The sequence below is a fragment of the Heliangelus exortis genome, chromosome 3 (assembly GCF_036169615.1).
Source record: "Heliangelus exortis chromosome 3, bHelExo1.hap1, whole genome shotgun sequence".
In the NCBI taxonomy this organism is placed as follows: Eukaryota; Metazoa; Chordata; class Aves; order Apodiformes; family Trochilidae; genus Heliangelus; species Heliangelus exortis.
The window spans coordinates 96,849,997-96,865,033 of NC_092424.1; the positions used below are offsets into that span (position 1 = coordinate 96,849,997).

General features: G+C 42.9%; 2 protein-coding genes across 3 annotated transcripts in view; both read left to right on the forward strand.

Moving 5' to 3' along the window:
* Positions 1-872: 872 nt before the first annotated feature.
* Positions 873-7,811, forward strand: RPS7 (ribosomal protein S7). Its single transcript, XM_071741835.1, has 7 exons — positions 873-932; positions 1,538-1,619; positions 1,936-2,007; positions 3,476-3,619; positions 5,159-5,223; positions 6,946-7,096; positions 7,696-7,811. The coding sequence occupies exons 2-7, from the start codon at positions 1,545-1,547 to the stop codon at positions 7,771-7,773; spliced, it is 585 nt and encodes a 194-aa protein (XP_071597936.1). The 5' UTR covers positions 873-932; positions 1,538-1,544; the 3' UTR covers positions 7,774-7,811.
* A 6,100-nt stretch (positions 7,812-13,911) lies between these two features.
* Positions 13,912-15,037, forward strand: part of COLEC11 (collectin subfamily member 11) — a 40,978-nt gene continuing 39,852 nt past the window's right edge. The window contains exon 1 of one of the 2 annotated variants that reach the window (XM_071741837.1): positions 13,912-14,758. The gene's annotated coding sequence lies outside the window, so the exon portion shown is untranslated. The remainder of the gene's footprint in view (positions 14,759-15,037) is intronic. The other variant, XM_071741838.1, reaches the window with a different exon arrangement.

Genomic DNA, 15,037 nt, shown 5'->3' on the forward strand with positions numbered 1-15,037 from the left:
AAGCCCAGGCACTGAGCTGAGCTGGCACTGCCCATCTTCTCTGGTTGTCAGTGTGCTGTGCCCCCAGCACAATGCCTTCCCACAGGCCAGAGCTGACTGCATACCAGAGACAGCTTCAGCAGATCTCTTCTTCTTCAAAAGGGCTGAAGATCACGGGTGAACTCTCAGCCCACTAAATTGCACGTGGAGATGAAACAGAGAGGGGAGAAGACCGCATGCTGTGCTCCTGCTTTTGAAGCTGGTGGCTGCTGCAGTTTTGCACAGCATTTGAGGCGGGCAAAGGAGCTCCACAAGCGGCAGACACATCCTTTGGGTAGGGATCCTACCAGTGCTGCAGCAAACAGAGCCGCACTGCCGAGGCTGAGATCCTGGTGACTACTGACGGAAGAAGCGTTTCGACCGAAAGTTCAGGCTAGGAGGGAACTTCAGGCCGAAAACTTCAGGCTATAAGGGAAGAGGTCGAGAGGAGCTGAGAGCCCGAGGTGAGCGGGGAACCGGGGGTTGCCTCTCGCTAGCCAGGCTCACGGGGGAGCGAGTGACAGCAAGTGACAGCGAGTGTCAGAGTGCGTGAGGATGTTCTGCCTCCCGCCTCCCTCGCTCTTTGGAGAAGCCCCCCGGACGCGGAACCGAGCCGGGACGCAAGCCCAGACCCGCATGGCGCATGTGTCGACTGGAGACACCGGTACCCACCCGCAGCGCCCGGCCGCCGGTGATGACCTCATCCCCAGGCGCCGCGCCGGGACTCCGAGCGTTCGCTCGGGCTTCTCTCTGCCGGAAGTCGCCGCCGGCTGCCGGCGCAGGCGGGCACCGGCCTTGCCCTTCTTCCGGGTGTGGCTTCAGCCCCTCCTTGGGCGGGGCGAGCGCTTTCCCGGGCCGCATTCCGCGCCGCTCTCGCGAGAGCTCTCCCTTTTCCTAGGCCGGCGCGGAGAGAGGTGGGTGCGCGGGCCCCGCGCGGGCCTCGGTGCCGTCGCCGCCGCCTTTTCTCCCCCCGCCGCCGCAATATGGGGCCGGGTGCCGAGTGGCCCTCTCCGCGGCAGCCCTGGGGCGGGGATGCTCTCGATTACTGCCCGCCTGGGACCCGATGGTCTCTGGAGCGCCCGGTGCCGGGGGAGGGGAGCGGTGCGGCTCCGGTGCCTTTTTCCCCCGCCCTGCCCCTGTAGCGCCCCGAGGAGGCCGCTGCGGCTCGGCAGGAGGAAGCCGGGAACGAGCACGGAGCCCTGCGGGACGGGAGGGACTGCCCGGCGGCCCGTGGGGCTCTTGGAGTTCTCCGGCAGCCTCCCTGGTGCTCCCGGGGCCCCGCAGCTGCCGCCGCCTTAGCGCACACGCCGGGCGCAGGGGCCGGCAGGGCTCTCCAGGACCGCTTCTCCAGTTTGTACTCGGCATCCTCTGAAGCGAAGTGCTGGGGTCTGTGTGGCCCGTGGGGCTCTCTGGCTTCGCTTTGGAGCGTGGGACTGAGTAGCCGGATTGTAGAGTCGTGCTGTGTGTGTAGTAAAAAACGCGTTCCAGGTGACAACTGAGGTGTTTTTTTGCGTTGCAGAAAGGCCATGTTCAGCTCTAGCGCAAAGATAGTGAAGCCTAATGGCGAGAAACCAGATGAGTTCGAGTCTGGTATATCTCAGGTACGTGTTTTATCCTTCCGTCTGGGAACTGAGAGCAGTTTACGGATACATCACTTTGACAGTTGTCTAAAGCTTAAGTTTTGCGGGTGATGCTGTCTAAGCTTTCTGGTTTTAGTTGAAATCTGGGCTAGTCAGCCTGTGTTCCCAGCAATGGAACTTGTGGCAACTGTTAATGTGATATACAGTAAACTCTTTGATACTGGCTGCGGTTAAAAGTATATAACTGCTCTCTGGCACTGTAGACAGACTCTTGTCTCAAGGTTTTGTATAAATTGAACTTTATGTAATGAATTATGGTACAATTTCACTTTTCCAGGCTCTGCTGGAGTTGGAAATGAACTCTGACTTGAAGGCTCAGCTGCGGGAGTTGAACATCACAGCAGCTAAGGTAGGCTAGACCTTCTCCACCAGGATTTGTTTGGTGGCTTGCTATTTGTGTTTAACTTTTGTTAGTGTTAATGTCCTTCCTGAGTTGTGTCTTCAGCTGTTTCTTATGGAATTGTTGCTGTTATGGCTGTCCTCTGGTGCTTGCTGTTAACTCCTAGGATTTTCTAGTAGTTATTTCTTAGGAACTAGCCTGAAAAGTCATTATAAAAGCTCAAATAGCAGTTTGGTGTTTTAAAGACACGTGTTTAAAAATGGTAGTTCTACTTTCTGTCTTTGCAAATAGGGCTTGAGGTCTGAAACTGGCTTTTTGTGTGTGGATGTTGTCTGGCAGTGTAGGCATTGCAGAATCTTTGTCTGGAACCCGAGCTCTGATACTCTTTGTACAATCAGTTTGTTGTCAATGCTCATTTGTGTGCCACCTAATAATAGATAGGAGGTGGATTTGAGGTAATTATCTTTGTTCACATAGGTAAGCCTGTTTGTAAATTTCAGTTTTATTACATAAAGACAACTGAAACCTTAAGGAAGAAAATTAATGTTAGGATTTGTCAGCCTTGGAGACTGAGTGGAACTTCTGAAATTGGTTTCTGCAAGTAGAAACTTGAGTTACTTGATTTTTTGTTCTCACCAATACAGTCATAGACTGCTTAGGGTTAAGTTTAAGTATTTGAGAATGCAGAAGTCGGCTTTGTGTATGAGTACAGGGGCCTTCAGAAGAACTGCTTTGCTGCTGAAGTACAGCAGTGTGCTCTCTCCTTCAAATAAGGAGTCTTTAAAGTATCTTTGTGGTTAGCTGCTTGGTTTTATTTGTGAGAAATCCCCTGTGGGCATCTGAGTTAGCTGATGTGGGAATGTAGTTGGTGAAAAACAATTCATCTTTGCCATTCTGGAGAACAAGGATGTCTCTGCAGTTAGGTTCATGGGACAAGTGCTTTGTAAGGCTACACAAACTTCTCTGGTTCTGTTGGAGAAACAAACAAGGGGGAAAATAATCCATGTTGTTATGTTGTGAAGCTGCTGGCATTTGTAGGGGAAGGAAATGTATTTGAGTAGTGATGCAGGCATTTAAAGTAGTAGCTCAAAAATAAGTCTGGAGTCTTAGAGTCTGCATTAGAGGCAAAGAATTGTTGAAACTTTGTATTACCATGGGATTATCGCTACAGATGTGACCATAAGCATTCAGTTCAGTTGGGATTTTAACTCCCATTCTGCAGAAAGAATGAGCTTTGCTATTCAGAGGATGTGACTGAAAGGAGTGGTGGGATTTACTCCCCAATCTCTTAAAGCAAAAGGAGTGTTCTGACTGAGGTTTTCCTGTTTAATCCTCGCTTTTGAAATGCATTAAATGCTCTCTTCTTTTTTTCTTCCAAAGTTGTAGGCAAGACTATCAAATACCTGTGTTCAGAGATTCAGAATCAAACACTGCATCTTGACCCCTGTGAAATGTTTACTTCCTACCTCTGTTTCAGGAAATTGAAGTGGGTGGTGGCAGAAAAGCCATCATTATCTTCGTGCCAGTTCCTCAGCTGAAATCCTTCCAGAAGATCCAGGTGCGGTTAGTTCGTGAGCTGGAGAAGAAATTCAGTGGAAAGCATGTGGTGTTCATTGCTCAGGTAAAACACTTTAAATGATGAAAATGTTGATTTGAAGGGATCCCTGGAGGTCATATAGCCCAATTTTGCTCATGAAGTGGGGCTGTTGCCAGCATTAGATCAGGTCAGCCATGGCTTTGTCTAGCTGAGTCTTGAAAATGTCTGAGGATGAAGATTCCACAGCCTCTCTTGATAACCTGCTCCAGTGCTGCCCTACACTTCTTGTCTTGTCTGTTCAAAGTAATAATGATACAATGCATATTTTAGCATCAGCAGGAAATGTAACTAATGTCCTTCTGTGGATATAAGCTAAAATGATTTTGTCTAGTAGCCAAAGCTGTGTAAACACATTGAGGTATGAAGCTCTTCTAGTGGGGGACACTGCTTTATTGTTCGGGCCTCTTAATGCTTCAGAAGTTCGAGAAGCAAAGCTTGAAAGTAAAAGGGAGCAAATATTAGTGGGAGCTTTGCTACACCTATGTAATGTAAGCGTTTAAAAGTCAAGTTAACAGGAGAGGCGGGGGGGGGGGGGGACTTGGGACTTGACTCAAGTTATGAATTCTTGGAAGGAGCTAGGATGTCCAAAGGTGATAGAGGGCTCCCTGAGCAATACTAAGGACTGGACAAATTCTGGACATCTGTCTGCAGAGTGCAAAGGTAGTTAGATTGAAGTTCTTTGCAAAATTAAGAATCAGAGCAGCTTACCCTGCATCTTCATGTGGCCCAGCTTTCTTTAAATGAAATGCTTCTGGTTCTCTTACAGTTCTTGAGTATTTTTTGCCAGTTTAGTAATCCGTATTTGAGAGGGTAACGTGTGCAGTTCAGCTGTAGGTGAAATACTGTTGCTTTTGAATGGGATGTGTCCTAGTTTGGATTACAGTAACAGTATTATGAATGCAGTCATGGAGAAGCTGTGATGTGTTGGTAGAAAATTCTGAAAGTGACTGCACCTTAAACCCCTCTGTATTAAAACATGTACCCTTGCAGACAGGGAAGTGGAAAATCCATTTTACTGATCCAAGCTGATACAAATACCTTTAGGTGCTGCTTTTAGAACAGGTTATGTCTAAGGCAAGGTTTGGACTGGCTTGTGTAGTACATCTTGTTATTCATACTAGGTTGTCAATCTCAGATTTCACCTAGCTGTCTCTGGGACTGGGACTACTCTGCTTCACACCACAGGCTCAATCCAACAGAAATTGTAAAATTTGAGTTCTTTTCCCAAGGAAATGTGTTTGGATTGCTAATAATTATAAACTACCCTGGGTTGTGTTAATGGGGGAAGGGGAATGAAATACAAATCTTTCAGTGTACTGAATACAGGATCAGTAGATGAGAAATAAAGCAATACCAGTACTTCAGCTTCTGCAAGCAATGTCAGGTTCTAGAGCTGATGTACCTATAAGCATACTAAACTCTTCCTTTTTAGTGTTTCATCAGTGTTTAGTGGGGAATAAAAAAGGGCATTTATTGGTTTTTTTTTAGTTGATTGTAAATACCAGGTACTGATAAAATGCCTTTTTTTTTTTTTTTTTTTTTTTTTTTTTTTCTCTGTCACAGAGAAGGATTCTGCCCAAGCCAACAAGAAAAAGCCGCACAAAAAACAAACAAAAGCGTCCCAGGAGGTAAGTAAATAATGGTTCAATATGACAACCTTCATTTGTACCTCGGTAGCATAGTCCAGTAATGTTTAGTTGAGTTTTTGAGAAGTCATTTAGATGGTTGGGTTCTCATGTGCTTTCTCTTGATACTTGAAATAGTATCTGCCATTTGACTACTGAAGAGTGCATTAAGAAGTTTGTCTTTGGGCACAGTGTTGCCTTTGCTTAGAGCTCCAGCTGTATTTTCAGTTATGGCTGTGGACAGTTCTTAGCCAGTAATACTGCCTTAAGAAATCCCAGCCTGCTGTTACCTCTGTTACCACAGTGTGCTGACAAGAATTATTTTTTTTTTAAGCTGCAGGAAGAGCAACATCAACATTGCATGTTAGGCTGTACTGAAGCAGGTCTGTAGCACTGAAGGGATGCATGAAGGAGATAGTAGTTGAGGAGGGGTTTAGGTATGAGTAGTTCCTCTGGGTATGAATTTAACAGCAGTGGCATAGGTTTTTTGTTAACAGCCTTTTAGTTCTCATCCAGTGTCTCTACTGGTAGATAAGCAACACTACTATGTCTACGTGGATGTCAGTGCCTCTTACTATATGTCAGTTATCTTACTGTATTATGTAGTCCATGTCTTACAAGTTTGACTTATTTATGACATGTTCCTGTAACTTCTCCCAGCTCTAGTATTACACCTGTGTTATATCTATTACTGTATTTTGAAATCTTCAGACATGGATTTTAAAAGTGTGGTTTCAGCTAGATGAGTCGTATGAAGTCCTGCCTTTGGAGGACTGTTATATTAAAACTAGTATTACACAGTGGCTAGAGAAGTCAGCATCTCTGTATGTGATTAGCATGCTGCCATTTCCAGCAGGAGTGAAGGAGAGTGTGCAGGAGTGTCCCTTTCTCAGCCTTAGATTAGATCTGGCTGGTAGTGGTATAAAACTGATGTGTATATTGTGAAGCACAGAAATGGGACTGAAGTTTACCTCCCTTAGCTATATGAATATTTCCCAGTGTGATATGCTGTTGGCACAGGTCTTAGTTGCCTTGAAACTGCAGCTGGGGAGCCTGGAAATCTTACTTGTCATATAGACTATATAATACTAATTATATTAGACTAGAGAATCATTACTGCATAAGAACCTGGATTAATTTTGTTTTTTCTGGCTCATTTCAACACAGCTCAAGACACAAATGTAAACCTCAAACAGTTTTATATGCATGGACTAAACTTACCAGCTAGACTTTTCCTGTAATACATCAATATTTTAAGTGGCTTGGGTTTAGGCAGATGAAGAAACCAGTGTTTTCAAAACTGAGCCTCATGTGAGAATACTCTATGTAGTTGAAGATACTTAAGCACTTGGACTTCCAATGCATGTCTCTGGCAGAACTGCAGGTGGGACAGTTCTGATCTTATTAAATCTTCTGAAATGTGTTGAAGTAAAATAATGTTCTAGAGCTGTTACTTCAAAGCAAAGTGTGATCTAAAAGGTCAGAAGCCTGGCTACTGAATTTTACCCCTCATGCAGTTACCACGTTTCTGCACTTAATGTAGGATTTAGCTTATTCTTGTGTGACCTGTGGAAATGTGTGGTATTGTGACACTGGCATTAAAAAAGGAACAAAACAAAGCACCACTGAATTTTCAGCTAAAGTGGGCTGAGGAAAGTTGAGCATTGTCAAACTGGAAAATTTGAGAAGAGGATGTGTTTTAATGATACAAATGTGGCGTTTCAGCCGTACACTCACTGCAGTGCACGATGCCATTCTTGAAGACCTGGTTTTCCCAAGTGAAATCGTGGGCAAGAGAATCCGTGTAAAACTGGATGGCAGCAGGCTCATAAAAGTCCATTTGGACAAAGCACAACAGAACAATGTTGAACACAAGGTAAATGAAAAACCTTTACTTTCTCATGCAGGGTGGGGTGGCATTCTGGCATAGCTGAGAGGCTGCTTATGTGATAGAGCAAAATACTATTTTTTGGCTTATGGCAGTGAAGGAGCTTCTGTTTGTATTTGGAGTAAGATGCTGAAGATGAGGCAAGATAGTTTGGAACAAATCTCTAGTTCAACTTGCCAGAAGTCCTGGGTCATAAATTAGCTATATTGGTTCCCTGATGGAACCATAGTGTTTTGCTGGTTGGTTCGTTTGGATCTTTTGAGGTGCATACTTACCTTTGACCTTAAACAGAACAGGAGTGATTGGTACTGCCTGAAGTCCCCAGTCACTTTAAGTTTTTTCTGTGGGAACATGTTTAGGACTGTTTAGCTTTCTGGGTATCCTATGGTTGCTAATCAAAATGGTTCCAGATATCATCCAGAAAACATTTATTTAGTATAAATGCTCAGCTACTTAAATCTAGGAGAAAATCAGCCTCAGAGCTTTCTTCAGAGTGGAACTGCAGTGGGACATAGCACATAGAGCATGTTAACATGGATTTTGCTTCCTTACACAGCATTTATAAACAAGATTGTTTGTCTTCACAGGTGGAAACATTTTCTGGTGTCTACAAGAAGCTCACAGGCAAAGATGTGGTGTTTGAATTTCCAGAATTCCAGCTGTAAAGTGCAAAAAATGGCTGAATAAACAACTGTTCATATAACAGAGTAATTTCATTTAAATTTTGAATTCCATAAACATGGATGGGGATTAGCTGGTTCATAGGTCTTCTCTACTGTCTGGGTGGGTTACATTTGTGTATCAAAATATTAAGTCACCAGCATATTAACAATAGCACTCTTAGATTGTTCTTGGCACTGTCATAACACAGCTCTGGACAAATGAGTCCAGAGTCTGCAAAAAATATTTGCATTGAAAAATATACTGAAGACTGTTGAGACTTGGCTTTTGAGGAGAATGTGGAGAGTTATTGTAGAGCAGTGGAACTCCTCAGTTTTGCACAGAAGAATACCAGTTGGAGAACTGCATATTTCTGAATTTGGAAGAAGTCTACACAGTAGGTGCTGTGACATCTGAAACATGGAGCAATGTCATCTGAAAAGGGGGTTGATTTTTTTTTTTCTGGGCGGAGAAGATGTTGGGGGAAGTAAAGATTGAATTTGAGATAACTTACTTGCAAAAAGCTGCATACTAGTTCTTACCTAAAAGCATGTCCTGCAGCTTTTCACCATAATCAGAATGAAACGGAGAGATATTTCTTACTGCTTGACTACCTTGCTGCACAAAAAATAGTGTTTTAGGTATTGATCTTGCTTTCAGGAATAATGGATTTCTGTATTATTATATTAGTATGTCAGTATATTGTTGAGATAACCTTTCTCCTGGCTAATAACTGAAGGCAGGGATAGGGATAGGTACACCAATCTGGAACAATAACTGCTGGAATGTTCAGGGGCTTTAGGTTGTTTTCCCATTGTTCAGTACATATTTGGCAATATGGGGCAAGGTTGGGAGGACTAACCATGTCACAGCAGCTACAGGCTGCATGATGGTGTCCTGAAAACACTACATTTTTGACTAGAGTATCCATGTTTAGTAGAAACACTTTTTCCAGCTGGGGGAGCATGGAGTTGAGCATTTAAATGTTCTTAGCAATTTACAGTGAAGTACTGAACAGGCTATTCTGTTACTTAGGAGTAAATGCTTAATACACTAAAAGTAACCTAATAATGGAGAGCGCCTATAAAGTGGAGAGCTAAGTTGGTAACAGCCTGTCTACCAGGAGCTTTGAACTTCCATCTTCCTCCTTGACAGTAGGTGGAGGACAAGTGCCACTTGCTGAGGGGCTTCGTACCTTCCATTTCTCATTTACTGTGGCTTTGGTTGCTTCCTATTTAGTACCTCTCTTACTCAGTTTTGAAGAACTAAAAGGTTAAATTCAATATTGCCTTTGAATTGAAAAAGTGAAGGTTTTCAAGTCATGCTCTATAGGACAGATAGCTGGATGCTCTTATTTTTGGTGCAGGCAATGCAAAGAGAGCAAAGCAAACACATGCTGCAGTTCATAGTTAATTTCCTGCTGCTTACTGACAGTGCTTGAACGTTTTTACAAAAAAGCAGGCTGTATCTTTGAACCTGACTTACCTTAAGGCCTTTTTCTCTCCCTTTCTGAACTGAAGTCTTTGGGGCATAACTTCTTTCCTTATTTATTACTCAGCTGCTTTTTATCTTGGATAATTCAGCAAGAGAAGTCAATTCATCAACTTCCCTTAGAATTAGATGAGGAGAGCTGCAGGTGTAATAACTCTGAATCCCACCTGCTTGTATGGAGAGTAAAAACAATCTTATAGCAGGAGTGCCAGAGCTTTACAATTCAAGTTTTCATTTTGAAAATGGGTGTTAGTCAGGTCGGAAACACCACACTTGTAGTCCCTCCAAAATAATTCTTGTCTCAAGTCAGATACTTCACTAAACTTTCCACTAAAACAATCACAGATGGTAGCCTGTGCAAACAGGTATTCGCTGGTGCGGGTTGGGAGAAGCAGCCCGGGGAGTATTTGGAGACTGGTAAATCTGCTGGGGCTGTGTTAACATCTGCAAGAAGAGGTGATGCTCAAACAAGCTTCAGTAGACAGTTTCCTGTTTCATGGTGAAATGTAACTTGGGTTTGATCTCTTCATAGTAGTAAAAATGTCAGTAACATTTTTAGTTTTGAAGCACTGGGAAGGGAGTAAGCGGGGGAGGAAAAGTCTAGTAAACTGAATGTAAAGATTGCAAATGTTCCCAGGCATTGTCAGCTGGCCATAGATTTTTCTTGGCTCTTGTTGAAAGCCCTTTGAACTATATGAAATGTAAAGGCTCGTGGTGGCCCCATAAGCAAATTCTTTGAGTGAAAGAAAAACACTGTCAAAGCCATTTATGGTTCTTACATCAACTAAACTAAACTGCAAGCAAAGGTGGATTTTTGTGGCATAAAAATACGGGGCTGCATGCTTTACAAAAGACTGTAGTCCTAGTTTACCCTACAGTCCCCCTTGTCTGTTGGTGTCAGTGATGGAGTCAGACAATTCCCTGTGTCCCTTGACAAGCATATCAAGTGAATGCCTGCAATCTGGAAAGTCAGTTGATGCCATCTGGTCAAGTGCTAATGAGGCTGCTGAAATACTGGTGTCAAATGTTACCTTAACCTAAACAGACTCTATATGAGTTGATGCTAGACTTTCCCTGTGCCTTTCAGGCACTGGCACAGTTGGACTTGGAATGTGTGATTCCTCAGGAGTTTTTCAGTTGGTCTGTGAAAAGCTGGTTAAGTGTTTTATACCAAGACCCTGTGCAGCAGGACACATGGGCACTGTCGGTATGAAGAGACAGTCACACTGAAAAGTATAAAAAGACTGATGCTTTCCTGTAGTAGCTCAAAATGAGAAGCAAGGGCTTTACATCTGTTTAGTGCTCTCTAGACTTGCACCTGACATTAGAGCCTTCATTTTTATTTTTATTTTTTTTATTCCATACAAATCCTTTCACGAATGTCTTCAAATGTTTTTGTCTGTGAGGAAGGCTGCTCGCTGGTGATTTGCCTATGAGAAGGTATGTAGATGTGTTGAAATTGTAACATGTAAGAACCTTCTTGAAATTTTGGGATGGTACAGGTTTGACCCATCTTGTATTAATACTATAATTTGATGCATGATAACATCATGACTGATTAGCCCCTCTTAAGTGTAAGTGGGAGCATCTGGCAAGTTTTAATGCAGTGATATTCACACCAAGCAGTGTTAAAGAGAAATCCTATCACTCCCACATTGTGTACTGAAACAATCTTTTTCCAATGTCTTTATTTTCCCTAAATTTTCTAAGTGGGAGGCATGAGTTTGATTCTCTGTAATACCTAAATGCCAGAGCAATGCCAAAAAGCTAGACTATTTCCTGTCTGTGAGATGTGCTTTCTAGGTCTCTGTAACAGAAGAACGTAAAAATCTATTGATTACTGAAAGTCTCAAAAAGAAGTCTGACTGAGGGAGTCCATACAGCCTGACTGCAGCACTGATCAGTGGGAAGGGCTGACCTCTTCGCCTGCCTTAAGACTGCTCACGTGGAAAACTTCTAAGAGCAAGAGAAGGAAGTGATGTGAGCATCTCTGTTCCCTACAGAGAGCTACATATAAAGGATCTTTCTTACCTCCTGCCATCAAGGGGGGAAAGTTTGGATTTGTTACAGTCTGCAAGTTTAGGTATCCTCTGCTCTAACTTAATCTTTTTTTCAGCAAAATAGTTCTTCAACATAGCCACAAACAGCTGCTGCTAGGTGTTGCTAAATGATTAATGGCTAATGTTTTCCGTTACTGAATACTATGCTGGCATGCCTAGCTCAGTTTTGACCTGCCCCAAGCAGCAAAGATAGAATTAAAGCCAGACTCTGAAGAGATTATTCCATTTTTAGAGATAGAAGTAACAGAAAAAGCACTACTGCTGCAGTGAATGCTGCTTGCAAATTTTATATGCAAAAAGCATCAGTGCAACACTGGTTGCAAAGCTGGAGGCCAGATTGTAGACAGCTGCAAAGTTACACCTGTGTTGCTATTTCTGCACTGACCTTTCCTAGTGTATATCTTGAATATTGCACTGAACTGATGGTAAGGCCAGCAGCTGGTGTCTCCTTGCCCATAGAGGGATGGTGGTGCTGCCTGTTCTCTGGGGCCCTGCTAAGGGAATGGGGTTCAGATGGGTATCTTCAGAGAGGAAATCTGAAGACTGTTTTTTACCAGGTGTATCTTAATGTTTAATACACACACTGGTGTGCAGATCTGTACCATGGTGTTGTGCATCTGCTGCATCTCCTTGCCTCTTTTGGGAGGGTTACTAAGGGCAGGTTAGAGAGGCAAATCTTAAATTCAAGAACTGGAACAAGATTTGTGAAGTCCTGTGATAAGCTGAGCTCCAGAAACTGAGCTCAGATGCTGATTTATTAAGGAGTTTAGGTATTTACAATTTTCATCACCTGGGAAGATCTGGCAATGCTGCTGATTCTAATGGATGCTTTGCCAAACCAAGGGGAGGATTATGGCCTTGCTATCTTTTCGTCATAACAACAACATTTTTAAATAGCCATCGTGTTTTTAAATAGGTGTTTTGTCTACTCATTTTACCGACAGATAAAAGCCAAAAAATTTGCCTGAAGGCAAATGTATAGGCATATTTTTTCCTGTTTTCTAGCAGACTTGTCCTTTTACAACCAGTTTGCTTTAGTCTTTGGTTTTGGCTGGTTTCAGACCAAGACTTTTACCTATAGTTGTGTCATTATGGTGTTTAACCTGAGCCTTAAAGGCCAGATGAGCATTGAGTTGTGGGATCAAACTGAAGTAATGGGTCTAGCTGGTGTGTCTTGCTGGATACCATGTTAGTACCGTGAAGGCTGCCCATTTCCATCTGGCAAGGCTTGCTGAAAGACTTGTGAATCGGCTTTTCAAGTGTTAAAGTTCTCAGAGGGGCTTAACATAGTGCAAAACTGTAGCTTAATAACCAGCAGCTATTGCAACCTGGTGCTGCCTTAAAGCTTCTCCTGTGTAGTCCATGTGTCAGTACCCCAGTTTTCATATAGTAGCCTGATTTAGATAGTGCATAGATGTAGATACACAGCCTTTGGTTAGTTTTCTGAGTGGGTCAAGGATGCTCATGCCTTTCTGTAAAGGGACTGCACTCAATTCTGTCTCGGGTGAAAGCAAGCTCTGTACTTAGTATTTCCCCCTTTTTTAGAGAAAACCCTGTCACTAAATTTGTAGTGTTTGCCCTTTCTTTATAACTGTAGCCATTTATGTTAATTTTTCACTTCTGTTTTCCCACTGTTTAATCCTACCTTTTATCCTAACTTCCTCTGAAATGGCTCTTATTTTTCCCTTGAATTCTGTTTCTGGCCTCAGTTATTTTCCTGTGTTTACAGGGAGAGTAGATATGTATGTAAATGGACGTTGCCTTTGCCATCGTAATATGATCTTCAAAGGCTTGGACTGCAATCACTTTGCTGCATTCTTTACATCAGACATTTCTCTTGGCAAGTTGCTGCCAGCAGAGTACTGCAAGGACACAGTCCTGCTAATTGCCTTCTGTTCTCACTGAACTAATGGGCTTGTATGCATTAAACTGAACTTTCACATTAGAGCTGTGTCCTTAGGCAGTTATGTGCATGTTCTACCATTTTGTCCTTTCTTTACTGATGTAGTCTGGAAGCAATCACCATGTGTCATTAACATGTGGATCAGAAGTACCTTGCAGATCAGAAGGGTGGTAAAGAAATGAACACACACACAAACACACACACAGGATTCCTCTGTTTAAAACCTTTTTGGTCTTGTGATAATTTCTTCATCTTGGGACTCTGGAGGATTGAAAGGAACCTCCCACTTCTGTGCTGGCTATCTTCCTAGTCTTTCAGTAAGAGGTCACACACTGGGGGTTACTCGGGCTCCCTTCCCTCTGGGTACTTCCTTACAGCATGACCCCTCCAACCCCAGCTGGAGAAACTGGGAGGAGGGTAACAGTGGCATGAGTAGGCATGGGAGCAGATGTTTTCCAAGCCTTTTTTGTTGAAAAAGCTTATCAGAGCTGCAGCCTTACAAATAATAGCAGCTATCTGATAGAAGCTATTAGTTTGTATAGTCATAAGGGGTACTCTGTATTTGCCCTGGACGTTGAGAGAGAAGCCAGTAATATATGTTGAAGTATAAGCTGCAGTAACAGAGGAGGTGTTCCCAAAATCCCACTTCCCACAGTCAGTTTTTACCTGACTGAATGTACGTGCTGTGGTAGACCCAGGGCTCAAGCTAGCCTAGCTGTTTAAGATGAAAACCAGAACTGTACAATTCTTTGGATGCTGTGGAGAATGGTATCTGTCTGCTATTTCTCCCCATTGATTTCAATGGTGTTTAAAAAAAAAACAAAACACCAAAAACCAAAAAAACAAACAAAAAAGCAAAAACAAAGCAAACACCTTAGAAAGAACCAACAACAACAAAACCCAAACCCTGAAATTACAAGAAACCTGCCACATGGGTAATTTAGCATTTATATTATTATGGAGTCCTGAGCTTTGGCTCTGAAGTAGTTGTCTGTTTTAGTCAAGAATACTTGAGCCAATTGCAAGAATGGAGAGAATTTCAGTAAGAGGAGAGTGTGTTATTTATCCACAAAGAAGCCCACATTCAGTGCTTCAATTCATGTGTTTTCATATCTGCTGAAGCAAAACAAGAAAAGTGCTTGGTGCAGTGTGCATGTATGGCTTGTAGTTGGATAGATGTAAATGGTTAAAAAGGGGTTCTCGGCTAGAAAGGAGGAGGAGAGAGTAAGAGTGCATTCCCAAAAAAGTACATTCCCAAAATAAAAAGCTTACATCATGGACCTCTTCAGCTTTCCCACACTTCTTTCCTAATTATTGTCCTGCAGGACAGCTGATCTATTTCAAACAGGAAGCTGTTTACAGATAACACTTGTAACTGTTTTGTCTGATTTGTTGAACTGTGGAAAAGCAAAAGACAACCTCTTTTCAAATTAAAAACTGTCAGACTTCTGTAAACAGCAGCAATGAGGTTCATCTGTGCAGTGTCCCTGCAGGCACAGAGCATTCTGCAGTTCCCATTTTCTCAGCAACCGTAAGGTAAGAGGCTTCATACTTTCACTGTTTAGAAGCTCATTTAAGAAAAAGCCTGGATGTTTCTGAAGGGGGTTGCCTTGTAAGTGGCAGAAAATGGCTGATGATCCCCAAATAGTTTGGGAAGATAGAGGAAATAAGAGCTCACAATATTCTTTCAGAATATTGGACCTTTCTGTTGAGAAGCACCCATGTGGGTTAGTTCACCACGTTCCTGTTTAATGGGGTGTTTGTATTTAAAATGTACAAATGCCATTGAAAGAGCTCACTTTACTTTGAGCAGGA

Coding starts and splice junctions, on each gene's coding strand:
- RPS7 (XM_071741835.1), top strand. CDS start 1,545: ATGTTCAGCTCTAGCGCAAAGATAGTGAAGCCTAATGGCGAGAAACCA. Junction 1,620..1,935: donor TCGAGTCTGGTATATCTCAG/GTACGTGTTTTA, acceptor TCACTTTTCCAG/GCTCTGCTGGAGTTGGAAAT. Junction 3,620..5,158: donor ATGTGGTGTTCATTGCTCAG/GTAAAACACTTT, acceptor TCTCTGTCACAG/AGAAGGATTCTGCCCAAGCC.